The sequence below is a fragment of the Marmota monax genome, unplaced genomic scaffold, assembly GCF_021218885.2.
Source record: "Marmota monax isolate L192 unplaced genomic scaffold, Marmota_monax_Labrador192_F-V1.1 WCK01_AAM20220418_F8-fsc00015, whole genome shotgun sequence".
NCBI lineage: Eukaryota > Metazoa > Chordata > Mammalia > Rodentia > Sciuridae > Marmota > Marmota monax.
In genome coordinates, this window is record NW_026692194.1 from 21,065,519 (window position 1) to 21,082,804 (window position 17,286).

At 37.3% G+C, this 17,286-nt stretch overlaps 1 protein-coding gene across 4 annotated transcripts in view; it reads left to right on the plus strand.

The window, feature by feature from the left end:
- The window catches only part of Srbd1 (S1 RNA binding domain 1), a 280,519-nt gene that overhangs the window by 151,117 nt on the left and 112,116 nt on the right, over nt 1-17,286 (plus strand). For all 4 annotated transcript variants that reach the window (XM_058573455.1, XM_058573456.1, XM_058573458.1 and 1 more), the window contains one exon: nt 1,214-1,305. In XM_058573455.1, coding sequence (XP_058429438.1) covers nt 1,214-1,305 — 92 coding nt within the window. The remainder of the gene's footprint in view (nt 1-1,213; nt 1,306-17,286) is intronic.

Sequence of the window (17,286 nt, forward strand, 5' to 3'; positions counted from 1 at the left end):
CGGCCCAGGTTCGATCCTCAGCACCACATACAAACAAAGATGTTGTGTCCACCAAAAACTAAAAAATAAATATTAAAAAAAACTCTCTCTCTCCCTCTCTCTCTAAAAAAAAAAAAAAATTCAATCAAAATTTCTCCAAAGACAAGGGGGTAGTAAACCAACTTTTCCCCTTGTTATTTCTCAGTGTTCACTTATTACATTGGGGTAGTATATTAATAAGTTATCCACTGAACTTGTTTCATATAATCAAAGTAAATATAGAGGAGCAGAGTAAGGGAGAGATTGTTAAGAATGGATTAAAAATTGAGCACTGACACATATCTGTTTTTGAATCTTGACACCTACGTGGTCCTGTGGTATAAAACCATAGGTCTTGTATATAATTTGAATAGAAGACATTTCTTTACACATTATGTCATAAAGGAGAACTCTAATTTTAAAATGTTTGATGAACTGTAGAAATGCCAACCATCATGCAAAAGTCAGCTGTAAGAGAGTGTTCCGGTTATGGTTCGTGAAGTTTCTGGAGCCACAGGAGAAAGGAAAAGGATGATTTATGTGATACTTTGATTAAAGAAATTATGAAATGAAATGGTGAAAGGATCAAATCCAATGAAAGGATAATTTCAGTCCCTCCTGAAAAAAAGGGTCTTTTGCTCTTTGTTTTTCATGTTGTGGTTATTATGAATAAATAACCAAATAATAACAATAGTCATAATTATGGCAATTTGTGTGTGGGGGGATATGTCCTCGTATGCACCCACCTACACAGGAATAAATGTCAGCCAGCAATGAATTCTAAACACAGGAGAAACTAAGTATATTCTGAACATTTTGAAATTTATTATCAGGGAAAAGTATTCATTGTGTTCATCTATAAACTTTCTCTTGTTATCAGCGAGAGAGAAAATAACGGAATGAATTTATCCTGGATATAACCCCATGTGTTTTCTATGTGGAAGAAAACAAACATTGCTTAATATAACTTTGTATTGATGAAATACTAAATGCTTTGGTATCATTGAGGTATGAAGAGAGCACTTTGCCTGAATGTGTGTGTATATGTGTGTGTGTGTGTGTTTTATAATACAGTGATGCATATATATGTAGATAGATAGGTAGATCTTCTGAGTTTTATTTATTCATTTTCGTTGGCTAGGTAGAAAGTTTGGAAAACAATGTTGCCCCCCCTTTTTTTCTTTTTTCTTTTCAGTATCACCAGTGAAGCAGGAGCATCAATCTACAGTGTTAGCCCTGAAGCTAACAAAGAGATGCCAGGGCTAGATCCTAATTTAAGAAGTGCAGGTAAGAAACTGTGGTCCATCACAAAAACATGTCATTTTGATATTTGGGACTTGCATGTGTGCCAAGCTGAATATTTTCAATACCCAAGAAACTTTAAAAGATATACCACATGCCCAAGAATTGGCATAATAGAAGGAAAGTGGTTGATTTTACTAATAATTGGAATTATGGAAAAGAAGAATAATACTGTCCCATTTTTAAAGAACATTACATAGTACTCTTAGAGAATAGTAAAAAGTTAACCCAAAAAGTATTTAGAAAATCAAATTCCAAGGAGTTTAATAATAAAAATAACAGAATACTTTTTATTACTATTACAAAATATAATTATAGGCTTTTGGCAATAAGTAATATTTTAACATAAAATTTTTGTAGTACAAATGCATGCATATACAGTCTTTCAGTTTACTGCTAAATATTTGTCAAGTTCTTTGTCTCTCGTAGCTTAATAATAGAGGTTGTCATTTGATAGTGTATTGCCTTAAAAAGCCTACTTTTATTTTAGTAATATTTGATTGCGTTAATTTCTGTGATGTGGAATATTTTATTTCAAGAAGTTTGAATACTTTCATACATCAAGTAGAAACAGTTGGTGTCAAGCAAAATATTAGATCTGGTCGGAGCATTTTTCTGTGTAATGGAAGGATATTAGATCACTTTGTTAACTGATAGGCCTTTCATTTAATTTTTTTCTTTAAAGTATCACTTCAGTTTTCATTGGCTGTTCTTGAAATCTATACCTAGAGATATATTTTTGAGCAGTTTTCCATTAATCTAAAGCTAAAAAGTTCTTTTTCAAACATTCAATAGGCCTTGTAGTTTCTCTTCAATTGTTTCTTCCATAACACAATTCCTTGTCTAAAATTATCATCTTCTCAAACTCAAATTCCAGTTCAACATCTTGCTTCTTCTGTGAAGCTGTTTGTATCACATGCGCTTAACCTGGTCTTTGATCCTTACCATGTGCTTTTGGTGTTTGCCCTGTAATAACAATAGCGATGATAATGGTAGGAGGAGTAGAAATAGTAATCATAGTGAGAGTTTCTAATTCCAATCTTTCTTAAGTACTTAATATGTATAAAACATTGTGAGAAATAATTTATCAGGATTATTTTATTTTATCCTCACAATTGCCCTATAAGACATTATTATTATTCCTACTTTACAGATGAGAAAACTAAGGCTTAAAGGGCCACATAGCCAGTAAGTGTGTAAGTAATATTTGTGTACCTAATGTTTATAAAAGAATGATGTTTTCTTTATAAATAATAAAGTCCAGAACTTCCCAAGTTAGCATTGAAAAGATATCTTTTTTCTGGAAGGCAGCAGTCCTCAGTCCTTCCACTGCTCGAGGGACTGCTGTTTCTTCCTAACTCTTGTCCATGTGGCTGCACAACTGTTAAAGAATTATAGGTGGGACCAGATTACAACATTCTATCAAGACTCTATGAAAGAAGACCATAATAAAAAAGGGAATTACTATGTGACTTGAATTAGTTTGTGATTCTCATCCCTTCCTTGAGAATCACAAGATATATCTCAACTTGCTGCTGTGTGGCAATGATGATCTTTAATCCATATCAACTCAAAACATCTACCTGGACCCTTTGAGTCTTTAGAGTCTAGGTCTGAAGGCAAATATTCAAACAAGCTTCAAGTCTCCATTCTTGGCTTCCAAGGGCTTACTTCCTTTTCCTTGTTTGTTTTTTTTTATTTTTTGTAGTGTAGGTCCTTATACATGCTAGGCAAGTGCTCTACCTCTGAGTTCCACCCGCAGCCCCCACTTCCTTTTGAGTCCTGTTTCTCATTGGGAGTCTTCCTCTTTTGTAGTACTTTATGCCAAAAATGACTTTGTACTTTGAGACCTGAGCTACCTATGGGTATGGGATTTACCTTTAAACCTTGCTGTGGTTTGGGAGTTTGTCTGCTGAAGATTCATGTGCTAGAAACTCAGTCCTTAGTGTAGTGATGTTGACATGTGGTGGAATCTTTCTTTCTTTCTTTCTTTTTTTTAGATGGGGGGGTACTACAGATTGAACCCAGGGAGGGGCTGTTAACTGCTGAGTCACATCTCACCTCTTTTTAAATATTTTATTTAGAGACAGGGTCTTGCTGAGTTGCTTGGGGCCTCATCAAGTTCCTGAAGCAGGCTTTGAACTCTAGATCTTCCTACCTAAGCCTCCCAAGCCTCTGGGATTACAGACGTGTACCACTGAGCCTGGCTCTGGTGACATCTTTAATTGGTGGGGTCTAGTTCGAGGTAACTAGCTCACTAGAGCATCATTCCTGAAGTGGATGAATGCTAATCTTGTGCAGTTAGTTAGTTGTTACAAGGGCCACCGCACTTGCTTTGCCCCTTCAACATGTGGCTGGTTCCCTTTCTGTTTCTCTTCCATTTTGTGACAGCCAAGAGAGCCCTCACCAGAGGTTGAATAGATGAGGCCACACAATCTTGAAGTTTTAGGCTCCCAAAATACTGTGAGTTAAATAAACCTTTTTATTTAAGACATTATCCAGTATAAGGTATTCTGTTATAGCAACAGAAAATGGGCTAATACAAATTCTTTGTAAGTTTACTTTTATATAATAGAACCTCAGCAGCCATGCAAGTGTTAGACATACGTAAAAGAATGACCTTTGTATTACTGCATACATCTCCTTGGTCAATTTATCATCTTATTGAAAATAGAAGTTGTCTTATATATCCTTATCTCTCCCATAATAAGTACATTGTACAGGAAAGGCCTTCAATCTGAATGGATAAACTAACAGATGATATTAAAATGTTTATTGATTTCTGACTTAAAATGGGAAATGGAGTATACTTTTTATGTCTTCCCTCCCTTCTGAAATCCTATTAAAATGACAGAAACATTCTGTTTAAAGGAATAAGGAATAAGCCCTCTAGGACAAAAAGCATGAGAGAAGAGAAAGCAGCAACAAAAAGTTTTGAAACTAGAAGCCAGATAGATGAGTTATAAGTGACCTAGCCAGCTGGAGAAAGTTGAATTCTAAGGCAGCATTGTAGAAAACAGAAGACTAATGTGATGATATGGCTTATGCAATCCCTCCTGATTCAGGAAAGTGATATGAAGTACCTTTGGAGGTATGCTGGGAAGGCCAAGGGTGGTTCTAAAATAAGAGGATTGGTTGAAAGTCTGTTTCAAAATCAAAGAGACCAGGTTAAGCATAGAATTACAACCTGGCCAGCAACTGCACTTCTAGGTATGTACCCCAAAGAATAGAAAATAGGAACTAAAATGCTTGTAATGCAAATGCTGATAGCACTATTTATAGCAGTCAAAAGCTGGAAACAACTCAAATATCTTATCAGCAGATGAATGTGTTATATTCATACATTAGAATATTATTCAGCCATGAAAAAGAATACTAATACTTGCTGCAACTTGATGAATCTTGAAAATATTAAACCAAGTGGAGAAAGCCAGTTATAATAGACCACATTTGTTTGATTACATTTATATGAAATGTGCAGATTAGGAGAATTTGTAAGATAGGCAGCCAGTTGTGGTTATCAGGCACTATAGAGAAATGGAAATGACTGCTTAAATGGGAACAAGGTTTTCTTTTGGTGTAATGATAGATGTGGTGGTTGCATAACATTGTAAGTGTAGTGAGTAGCACTGACTTGTACACTTTTTAAAATGATTAATTATATATTATATAACTTTCACCTCAATAAGATAACAACAGTTAGACCTTTCCTTCCACATAGTTAGGTTACTGTTCTTTTTCTGCCTTTACTGAAGACTAGAGATTTGTTTTCTGGGGTGGTGAAACAGAAAGTCTCTACAGTGGTGGACACAGCTTACATACAGGAGTGGGAATGCCATAAAGAAAGAGTATTTAGAGAGGAACAAACCTTTTATGAAAATTGATAGCTTTGACCAACACAAGAGATAATACCTAAAGAAACCAAGATCAGAGATTCCATAGAGAAATGATCAGAGCACCCTATAGTGATGCCAGCGGTAACACTTACCTTTGAAGAAAGTACTTCCAGTCAGCTTGTTCATACTCTGCCCGTTGTGGACAGTCAAGGGTCACCTAACATATAAGGAAAACTTACTTATGACATGTCAAAATACACCAAGGGAAAAAGCTACGGAGGAAATAGAATTGATGTTGGCAGAAGAAAAATAAGGAAATTTTTAACATTCTCAGAGAAATTGAAATATTCCATTCATTTAGAGATACATCCATAAAGTAAAATTCATCCTTTCAAAAGGAAGACATTATTCTTTAAATTTTTCCTTTAAAATTCATTACATAAAATGATGAATTCGCCATCTATGAATTTTGATTAACTTATATAACCTCTACCAACTCTGTTACAATCAAGATGTATAGTGATTTTTTTAAACCACATTAACATATTTGTTAGCTTCTTATTCAACAGAGTCAAGGTGATATGTTGACATCAAAATTATTAACATTACATTTTAATAAAGTGGGTTTTCTTAATGGCACTGGGGATTGAATACCACTGAGCTACATCTCTAGCCCTTTTTTCATTTTTAATTTATTTTATTTACTTATTTTTGGGGGGCGGTACTGGGAATTGAACCCAGGGACCCTCAGCCACCGAGCCACATCCCTAGCCCTATTTTGTATTTTATTTAGAGACAGGGTCTCACTGAGTTGCTTAGTGCCCCGCTTTTGCTGAGACTGGCTTTGAACATACAATCCTCCTGCCTCATCATTTTTTATTTGAGCCAGGTTCTCACTAAATCACCCAAGCTGGCCTTCAACTTGTGATTCTCCTGCCAAAGTCTCCCAAGTATCTGGGATTGCAGGGTTGGGCCACTGTGCCCAGCCTTAATAAACTTTATAATGGATTTGGGGGAAGATGGCCGCTGCGTACGGGGGTTGCTGAAGTGCTGAGCGCGGTGCTCAAAGCAGTGGCTTTAATAGAGATTTCGTACAGTCTGTTAGAGCTCCTTTCACCATTAATCTGTAGCGGACCACTTTGCCAAGGAGCAGGAAGAACAAAGAAATCGAAAAAGAGACGCTTGGCTGCTCAGAGCCGCGGGCGCTTTGCTCCCATCTGCTTCCTCTTTCGCTTCGCTCCGGGCGGAGAAGCTGAACATGTAATCAGCAGTGGATTGTAAGTACCCGAGGCAAAGAAAGCTCAGTGCGCCCCGCCTTTTTTTTTTTTTCTTCTTCTTCTTTTTTTTGAATATTTTTTATACAGGGAGAGTTTGTGGATTGGGATTGTTGGCGGGGCTGTGGTTTCTGTGCCGAAAATCCACTCCGCGGGAGCCGCCATTTGCTTTCTGCTTGCTGTCTTGATGGCTCTGTATACACTGTCCGGCAGCCGCACCTAGAGGTTGGAGCTGGGCTGCGTGCCGAGCCCTGTCCTCCGAAGGCTGGACTGCAGCCTCGAGCGTCTCGGTGGCCTGTTCGCCGCTGCACCTTCGGGCAGAGCCTGCTCTGGGGTCGTTCTGCACCCCCCTGCCAGGGGACCCGTGCTCTGGAGGAGGGGGACGGAGAGCCCCGGCGGCAGCCACTTGGGCCCCTGGGGCCGGGCACCGGGCTGAAGAGCTGCGGAGGCCAGGGCGGCTCTGCTACGGTCGCAGACAAGCGCGGCGCTCGTGAGCGCAGCCCAGAGACGGAGGCGACGGCGGCAGGGTTTCATTTCTAGAAATCTGGACTGGAAACAGAAGCAGCAGTTTGTATAATCCCAAGAATTTGCTTATGCCAGGAAGCTGTAAGGGCAACATGAATATCACTGAGGAGATGTAACATGGTGGCAGGCGCAGAGAGATCAAGTCTCTGACATCTTCAACTGCGGGGCATAGGGAGCCGTAAACTGTCTAAATGCTGTTTGCTCAGGATCACTAGGCAATGCTGAGCTGACGTGGATCTGGGGTGTACAGGCTGGGCCCCTCAGAACACACACACAGAGCCCGAATCGGAGGCAATTAAGCTCCGGTTCGCCTGCTTCGTGTGACTCAGCACTAACGATCCCGCTGAAATAATTGGCCGGCCCTTAGGAACTTACAGAGGTAAAAGCCAACCGAGCCTTCATAGGCAGTGGCCACAGGACTGAAACGGGGATTGGGAGAGACAGTCAGGACCCACCCGTTGCATTGGTCACCCGGCAAAGGGAACAAACGGTCACCATTTGCAAGGGATACCACCATGGCAGAGAAATGGCGTCACGGGCGGAGGAGATAACTGCATTGAAACCAGCGCGACAGGTGTGTAATCCCCTAGTCATCTCTCTCCACACAGCAGGGAAAACTTAAGGGCCACCCCCAGCTCTCCTGTGAAGGCAATAACCAGACCGAGGGAATCAGGAGTGGCGCGGGACTCGCAGCGCGGAACTCCCGGCTACCGCTCCCACCAGTGCTGACAACTGAGGTCTCTTGCACCAGCTACCGAGGGCGTGGCTACAGGAGGGCAAGCAAATTCGCTGGGGGATCTCAGCCCCAAGCTCTACAAACTTAGGGTCTGAGGGAGGCAAACAGGGAGAGTGAGCCCAGGTGTTCATGAAAACAGGGCTCCCAGGAGCAGCAGACCTGGCGTGTAGCCAGTATTGTGATGAGCGCCACAGGTGAGCACGGCCTGGCTTGAGGAAACACAAGACAAGGCCCTAGACACTCAGGATTGGAGACCCGCCCAGTCTAGGAGAAAGAGCTGCTGCACAGTGAATGGTTCCCACCTACTGAGAGGAGAAGCTTGGCCCAGTGGGCACAGCTCCACCTACTGGAAGAGAAGTTAATAGAACGCTAGGACTGCATTTATTATTATTATTATTATCATTTTTCTTTTCTTTTCTTTTTTTTCTTCTTTTTCTTTCATTTTCAATTTTTATTTGTTGTTGTTCTTTAACTTTTTTCAATGTTTCTATTTTTTTTTAATTTTTTTATTTTATTATTATTATTTTTTTTTAAATTTTAATTTTCATTTTTTTATTATCGCTATTATTTTTGTTAAAAATTTTTTTTCGTCTTTTCTTTCTTTCTTTATTATCTAATCTTTGTTATTCTTGTTTCTTTTGTATTTTCATTTCTTTTCAATTTTCTTATTCCCCCTTCCTTGAATTCTACCTGCCTAATCTCATTCTCTTTAGTGACTTCTTCCCTTCCCTTCTAATATCTTTCCTCTCAAGCATCAAATCAATCTATAAGAGTAAACAGTAACTCAGCAGTCAAACAGAACAAGAAGTAACATGAGCAGCATAAAAAAGCAAGGAAGAAAAGGAGTACAAACAATGAAGGACAGCCTAAATATTCAGGAGGACCTAGAGTCAGCAGAAAAATGGTCATATAAAGAACTCAAGGAATACCTTAGACAGATGGAATGGAACCTTAAAGAAGATACGAGACAGCAAATCCAAACAGTGAAAGAACACTTTGAAAATGAATTACATAGACAGATAAAAGAAGAAGTTAAGCATCTTTATCAGGAGATTGAGATTATAAAAAAAAAAAACCAAACAATAATTCTAGAAATGAAGGAAACGATAAACCAAATTAAAAACTCAATTGAGAGTATCACTAACAGAGTGGAGCAAGTAGAAGCCAGAACATCAGATAATGAAGACAAAATATATCATCTTGAAAAGAGCCTAGCCAACTCAGAAAGGCTGGTTAAAAACCACGAGAAAAACATCCAAGAGATATGGGATAACATAAAGAAACCAAACCTACGAGTCATCGGGATAGAAGAAGGTACAGAGATTCAAACCAAGGGAATGAGTAACCTGCTGAAAGAAATAATTACAGAAAACTTTCCAGAAATAAAAAAGGAAACGGATATACAAATTGTAGATGCATACGGGACACCGAGCACACAAAATCACAGTAGACCAACGCCAAGACACATTGTTATGAAGATATCCAATATACAGAACAAAGAGAAAATACTAAAAGCTACAAGAGAAAGGAGGCAGATTACATTCAGGGGTAAACCAATAAGGTTAACAACGGATTTTTCATCACAGACGCTGAAAGCGAGAAGATCCTGGAACAACGTATTTCAAACACTGAAAGACAATGGATGCCAACCAAGAATTCTGTATCCAGCAAAATTAAGCTTCAGGTACGATAACGAAATAAAAATCTTTCATGATAAACAAAAGCTAAAAGAATTTGCAGCCAGAAAACCAGCATTGCAAAGCATCTTGAGCAAAACACTACACGAGGAAGAAATGAAAAACAATAACCAAAACCATCAGTGGGAAGTGCCTCTATAAAGACAGAGGGCGGGGGGAAAGCTAACCATGGAGAAACAAACTAAATTAAAAAAAAAAAAAAAAGAAGAAGATAAATAATCACACATGGCTGGTAGTACAAACCATATATCAATAGTAACTCTAAACATTAATGGCTTAAACTCTCCAATAAAGCGACATAGGCTGGTAACATGGATTAAAAAAACAAATCCAACAATATGCTGCCTCCAGGAGACACATCTGATTGGAAAAGACATACACAGGCTGAAGGTGAAAGGTTGGGAAAAAATATACCATGCACACGGTCCTCGTAAGCAAGCAGGGGTGGCCATCCTCATATCGAATAAAATTGACTTCAAGACTAAATTAATCAAAAGGGATAAGGAAGGACATTATATACTGTTAAAAGGAACCATTCACCAACAAGACATAGCAATTATCAATATTTATGCACCAAATAATGGTGCTGCGACGTTCATAAAACAAATTCTCCTCAAGTTCAAGAATCAAATAGACCACAACACAATAATTATGGGTGACTTCAACACACCTCTCTCACAATTGGACAGATCCTCCAAACAAAAGCTGAATAAAGAAACTATAGAACTCAATATCACAATCAACAACCTAGACTTAACTGACATATATAGAATATATCAACCATCATCAAGTGGATATACTTTTTTCTCAGCAGCACATGGATCCTCCTCAAAAATAGACCATATATTATGCCATAGGGCAACCCTCAGTAAATATACAGGGGTGGAGATAATACCATGCATTTTATCTGATCATAATGGAATGAAACTGGAAATCAATGATAAAAGAAGGAAGGAAAAATCCTACATCACATGGAAAATGAACAATATGTTACTGAATGATCAATGGGTTACAGAAGACATAAAGGAGGAAATCAAAAAATTCTTAGAGATAAATGAAAATACAGACACAACATATCGGAATCTATGGGACACAATGAAAGCAGTTTTAAGAGGGAAATTCATCGCTTGGAGGTCATTCCTCAAAAAAAGGAAAAACCAACAAATAAATGAGCTCACACTTCATCTCAAAGCCCCAGAAAAGGAAGAGCAAAACAACAGCAAATGTAGCAGAAGGCAAGAAATAATTAAAATCAGAGCGGAAATCAACGAAATTGAAACAAAAGAAACTATTGAAAAAATTAACAAAACTAAAAGTTGGTTCTTTGAAAAAATAAATAAGATCGACAGACCCTTAGCCATGCTAACGAAGAGAAGAAGAGAGAGAACTCAAATCACTAACATACGGGATGAAAAAGGCAATATCACAACAGACATTACAGAAATACAGAAGACAATTAGAAATTATTTTGAAAACCTATATTCCAATAAAATAGAAGATAGTGAAGACATCGATAAATTCCTTAAGTCATATGATTTGCCCAGACTGAGTCAGGAGGATACTCACAACTTAAACAGACCAATAACAATAGATGAAATAGAAGAAGCAATCAAAAGACTTCCAACCAAGAAAAGCCCAGGACCGGATGGGTATACAGCGGAGTTTTACAAAACCTTTAAGGAAGAATTAATACCAATACTTTTCAAGTTATTTCAGGAAATAGAAAAAGAAGGAGCTCTGCCAAATTCATTCTATGAGGCCAACATCACCCTGATTCCGAAACCAGACAAAGACACCTCAAAGAAAGAAAACTATAGACCAATATCTCTGATGAACCTAGATGCAAAAATCCTCAATAAAATTCTGGCGAATCGGATACAAAGGCACATCAAAAAAATTGTGCACCATGATCAAGTAGGATTCATCCCTGGGATGCAAGGATGGTTCAATATACGGAAATCAATAAATGTTATTCACCACATCAATAGACTTAAAAATAAGAACCATATGATCATCTCAATAGACGCAGAAAAAGCATTTGACAAAGTACAGCATCCCTTTATGTTCAAAACATTAGAAAAACTAGGGATAACAGGAACTTACCTCGACATTGTAAAAGCTATCTATGCTAAGCCTCAGGCTAGCATCATTCTCAATGGAGAAAAATTGAAGGCATTCCCCCTAAAATCTGGAACAAGACAGGGATGCCCTCTATCACCACTTCTATTCAATATAGTTCTCGAAACACTGGCCAGAGCAATTAGACAGACGAAAGAAATTAAAGGCATAAAAATAGGAAAGGAAGAACTTAAATTATCACTATTTGCAGAACACATGATTCTATACCTAGAAAACCCAAAAGGGTCTACAAAAAAACTACTAGAACTAATAAATGAATTCAGCAAAGTGGCAGGATATAAAATCAACATGCATAAATCAAAGGCATTTCTGTATATCAGCGACAAAACTTCTGAAACGGAAATGAGGAAAAACACTCCATTCACAATATCCTCAAAAAAAAAATAAAATACTTGGGAATCAACCTAACAAAAGAGGTGAAAGATTTATATAATGAAAACTACAAAATCCTAAAAAGAGAAGTAGAAGAAGATCTTAGAAGATGGAAAAATATACCCTGTTCATGGATAGGCAGAACTAACATCATCAAAATGGCGATATTACCAAAAGTTCTCTATAGGTTTAATGCAATGCCAATCAAAATCCCAACGGCATTTCTTGTAGAAATGGATAAAGCAATCATGAAATTCATATGGAAAAATAAAAGACCCAGAATAGCAAAAGCATTTCTAAGCAGGAAGTGCGAATCAGGCGGTCTAGCGATACCAGACTTAAAACTATATTACAGAGCAACTGTAACAAAAACAGCATGGTACTGGTACCAAAACAGGAGGGTGGACCAATGGTACAGAATAGAGGACACAGAGACTAATCCACAAAGCTACAACTATCTTATATTTGATAAAGGAGCTAAAAGCATGCAATGGAGGGAGGATAGCATCTTCAACAAATGGTGCTGGGAAAACTGGAAATCCATATGCAACAAAATGAAACTGAATCCCCTCCTCTCGCCATGCACAAAAGTTAACTCAAAGTGGATCAAGGAGCTAGATATCAAATCAGAGACTCTGCGTCTGATAGAAGAAAAAGTTGGCTCCGATCTACATATTGTAGGGTCGGGCTCCAAATTCCTTAATAGGACACCCATAGCACAAAAGTTGATAACAAAAATCAACAAATGGGACTTACTTAAACTGAAAAGTTTTCTCTCAGCAAGAGAAACAATAAAAGAGGTAAATAGGGAGCCTACATCATGGGAACAAATTTTTACTCCTCACACTTCAGATAGAGCCCTAATATCCAGAGTATACAAAGAACTCAAAAAATTAAACAATAAGAAAACAAATAACCCAATCAACAAATGGGCCAAAGACCTGAACAGACACTTCTCAGAGGAGGACATACAATCAATCAACAAGTACATGAAAAAATGCTCACCATCTCTAGCAGTCAGAGAAATACAAATCAAAACCACCCTAAGATACCATCTCACTCCAGTAAGATTGGCAGCCATTATGAAGTCAAACAACAACAAGTGCTGGCGAGGATGTGGGGAAAAGGGTACTCTTGTACATTGCTGGTGGGACTGCAAACTGGTGTGGCCAATCTGGAAAGCAGTATGGAGATTCCTGGGAAAGCTGGGAATGGAACCACCATTTGACCCAGCTATTGCCCTTCTTGGACTTTTCCCTGAAGACCTTAAAAGAGCGTACTCAGGGATACTGCTACATCGATGTTCATAGCAGCACAATTCACAATGGCTAGACTGTGGAACCAACCCAGATGCCCTTCAATAGATGAATGGATAAAAAAAAATGTGGCATTTATACACCATGGGGTATTACGCAGCACTAAAAAATGAAAAAATCATAGAATTTGCAGGGAAATGGATGGCACTAGAGCAGATTATGCTTAGTGAAGCTAGCCAATCCCTAAAAAACAAATACCAAATGTCTTCTTTGATATAATGAGAGCAACTAAGAACAGAGCAGGGAGGAAGAGCAGGAAGAAAAGATTAACATTAAACAGATACATGAGGTGGGATGGAAAGGGAGAGAAAAGGGAAATTGCATGGTAATGGAGGGAGACCCTCATTGTTATACAAAATTACATATAAGAGGTTGTGAGGGGAATGGGAAAATAAACAAGGAGAGATATGAATTACAGTGGATGGGGTAGAGAGAGAAGATGGGAGGGGAGGGAGGGGGGATGGTAGAGGATAGGAAAGGTAGCAGAATACAACAGTTACTAATAGGGCATTATGTAAAAATGTGGATGTGTAACCGATGTGATTCTGCAATCTGTATTTGGGGTAAAATTGGGAGTTCATAACAAACTTGAATCTAATGTATGAAATATGATATGTCAAGAGCTTTATAATGTTTTGAACAACCAATAAAAAAAAATAAACTTTATAATGAAAACAATTCAAATTTGGTGTTATTGAATGAAAATTAAAAAACTACATTGAGAAATTTTATGGATTTTCCTTTGTTCCTTCCTGACAAGGGGAAAGATAAAATAAGACGAATATTGGTTCTTAAAAAGAAATACCTCTATTTAATATTGTTATATAATATAATAAGACAAAATTAAAAGTGAACTGTTTAGTAGAATCTTTTTTACGCAATGATTTGATTTACTCTAGAAGCTCTAGGATTCTGGGTATTTCATAGAACTCAAGGGCCCTGGAACCGTTTTTATCTTTTGGATACAAGGCATGTAATGAAAGGGGGTGAGAGGTGTTGCTTTCAGACTGCTGTATATCAGTATGCAAGTTGTGCACAGTGTAACTTAGCCATATGAGAAAGGTGTTGCTAACCTTTTAGGGTGACGATCTTCACTAAATCTGGACTCACTGTCCTCCTTTATATATCTAACACATTTTTTCCTCTAATGCTTCTTAGCTCAATACCCTTATTAATAATTTTCTTTTTCACATTTAATGACACTACCGTTTACCAAATTACTATTTGTTAACAACTAAAATTTCATGTGTACTTTCTGTGCTCTTTTCATTGGTCTATGTAGTTTAACACAATTCAAGATTCTTTTTTTGTGACTTATAATAGGAGTGCTTTTATCTTTTTTAATTGTACTTTTCTTAGGTGTTTCTTTTTTTCCAAATAAACTTTAAATCCATTTAATAAATAGTTTTTAAATTCTGTAAGATATAGAACAAAATTCTGTTAGCATCTATCCTTTTGTCCAGTTTCTGTACTTTTTTATTTCTCTCAGAGATTAAATACACACACACACACACACAAACACACACACACACACTACATATATGGTAAATGATCCTTTTGTTTTGCTTGTTTTTAATTTTAATTTACCACACTGTATATTAGATCTCCAGAACTTACTTATCTTATAACTGCATGTTTGTAGCCTTTGACCAACATCTCCCCATTTTTTTTCCATTCCCCAGTCCATTTCTTATTGGCTATTGAGTGCATAAGATAGAGCATCATGTTTTGACTGTGTGTTGAAACCAGCCAGACTGATTGGAATCTTATTAGTTCTTACATTTTTTTCAGTTCACTTGCTACTTTAGTTTTTTAGGTAGACAAACATCATCTGCAAATAAAAATAATAATAATCTAGTTTTTATACTTTCAATATTTATATCTTCCTTTTTGTTAAAACACATTAACTATTATTTCCTGAACAATGGTAAAAAGTAGCATTGGTATAGGAAAATATTGATCTCACATGTGTATAAAGTAGTATTTGGATTCCATTCAGCCCACCCTTCCCATTTACCACGCCAACTCTTGGCAAACTAATCTGCCCTCTAACTATGTGGATTTGCTTGTTCTGGACTGTTCGTTTGATTAGAATCATACGGTATGTGGTCTTTTATGTCTGGCTTCTTCACTTAGCATAATGTTTTCCAGGTTCATCCATGCTCTTCCTCAAAGTATATATCAACATTTCACTCTGTCGTGTTACCAAATGATACTCTTTTGAATGGGTAGACCACATTTTGTTTATCCATTCATCAATTGATGGGTATTTATGTTGTTTTTACTTTTTTTTTTTTTTTTTTGGTTATTATAGATAATGCTTCTGTGAACATTCATTGATAAGGTCTTATGTGGACATGTTTCCATTTCTTTTGAGTATCTACCTAGGAATAAAAATTTGAGGGCATGTGGTAACTGTATGTTTAACATTTCCCAGAAATCATATTGACTTACATTAGTTACTGTAGTCTCCGTATGATTCATTTGTTGCTTTTTCCACTATTTCTACCTTTTCCTCTCCATCTCAAAATATAGATGTTCCCTAAGATTGGGTCTACAACTTCCTTTTTTAAAAAATTCTTTTGGTAAGCTAGCTTATATATTCTCTTTTCCTGAGTTATCTCTTACTTTTTCCTTGTGGAAATCTTTTGCCAAGCCTGATTATTATCCACTGGAGCTCTGCTTTATCATGTGTACTAAGTAACTCTTGCTTGGTGATCTTGTCAATTTCTCTCCGAAGCCTGAACATGTGACTGTTTGAATCTGTCTTGACTGGTGTTCATCTTTCATCCTCTCTACCCCTCCTTCCTTTTCTTCCATACTTAAGTTTTTAGACTGTACAGAGTGAATAGCATCTGAGAGGGACATACCAGCTGGAGAAACATTAGGTTGTCTGTCAAGGCTGTTTATTGGAAGCACTGTAACTCCAGAGGCTCTGGACTTACTGTAGCATTAATATGTCACCTAGAAGCCCCAATTTCCATTCCTTTGCTCTGCTGCATTTAGTAATATTAGAATGCAAAAGGGAACACAGCAATTAGATGCAAACGGAATAGAAAATAGCTTAAAACCCTTTTGTATATTTCCAAAAAATTTTAACTATGAGACTGTACCCACACTTAACAAATTATGCAATTGCTTTAACCAGTTTCTGTTTAGAGTTTCATAATGTGGGTTTTCTGGTAGGGGTAGATTTAAGAGATTTACCCATTATTGATCTTCTTTTATTGCATTTGTAGTACTTTCTTTTCTACACTTAAATATTCTGATGCCTATATTTTAACTTGGTTTATTCTTTGGGTTTTTTTTTTTTTATTCTTAAAGTATTTTGGCAATATATGTATGTTTTTGAAAGTCATTCTTTTTTTTGAGAGAGAGAGAGAGAGAGAGAATGAGAATTTTTTTTTAATATGTATTTTTTAGTTTTCGGCAGACACAACATCTTTGTTTGTATGTGGTGCTGAGGATCGAACCCGGGCCACACGCATGCCAGGCGAGCGCGCTACCCTCTTGAGCCACATCCCCAGCCCTGAAAATCATTCTTACTGCATTATAGATTTAAAGCTAGGATAAATAAATGTTTGGTTTATAGAAATTCAAGTATATCACTAGTAGCACTGTATTTTCATTTTGTAATTGTAGCATTATTAGAGGAAAGCATTTCTTTTATATAGCCTGCAGTGTTTATACCTAATTAATTTTTTTTTCTTTATATAACTCCTTCTTTATTTTCTTTTAAATTTTTTATTGTTGGCTGTTCAAAACATTACATAGTTCTTGATATATCATATTTCATCCTTTGATTCAAGTGGGTTATGAGCTCCCATTTTTACCCCATATACAGATTGCAGAATCACATCAGATACACATCCATTGATTTACATATTGCCATACTAGTGTCTGTTGTGTTCTGCTGCCTTTCCTATCCTCTACTATCCCCCCTCCCCTCCCCTCCCCTCCCGTCTTCTCTCTCTGCCCCCTCTACTGACATTCATTTGTCCCCCTTGTATTATTTTTCCCTTTCCCCTCACTTCCTCTTGTATGTACTTTTGTATAACTCTGAGGGTCTCC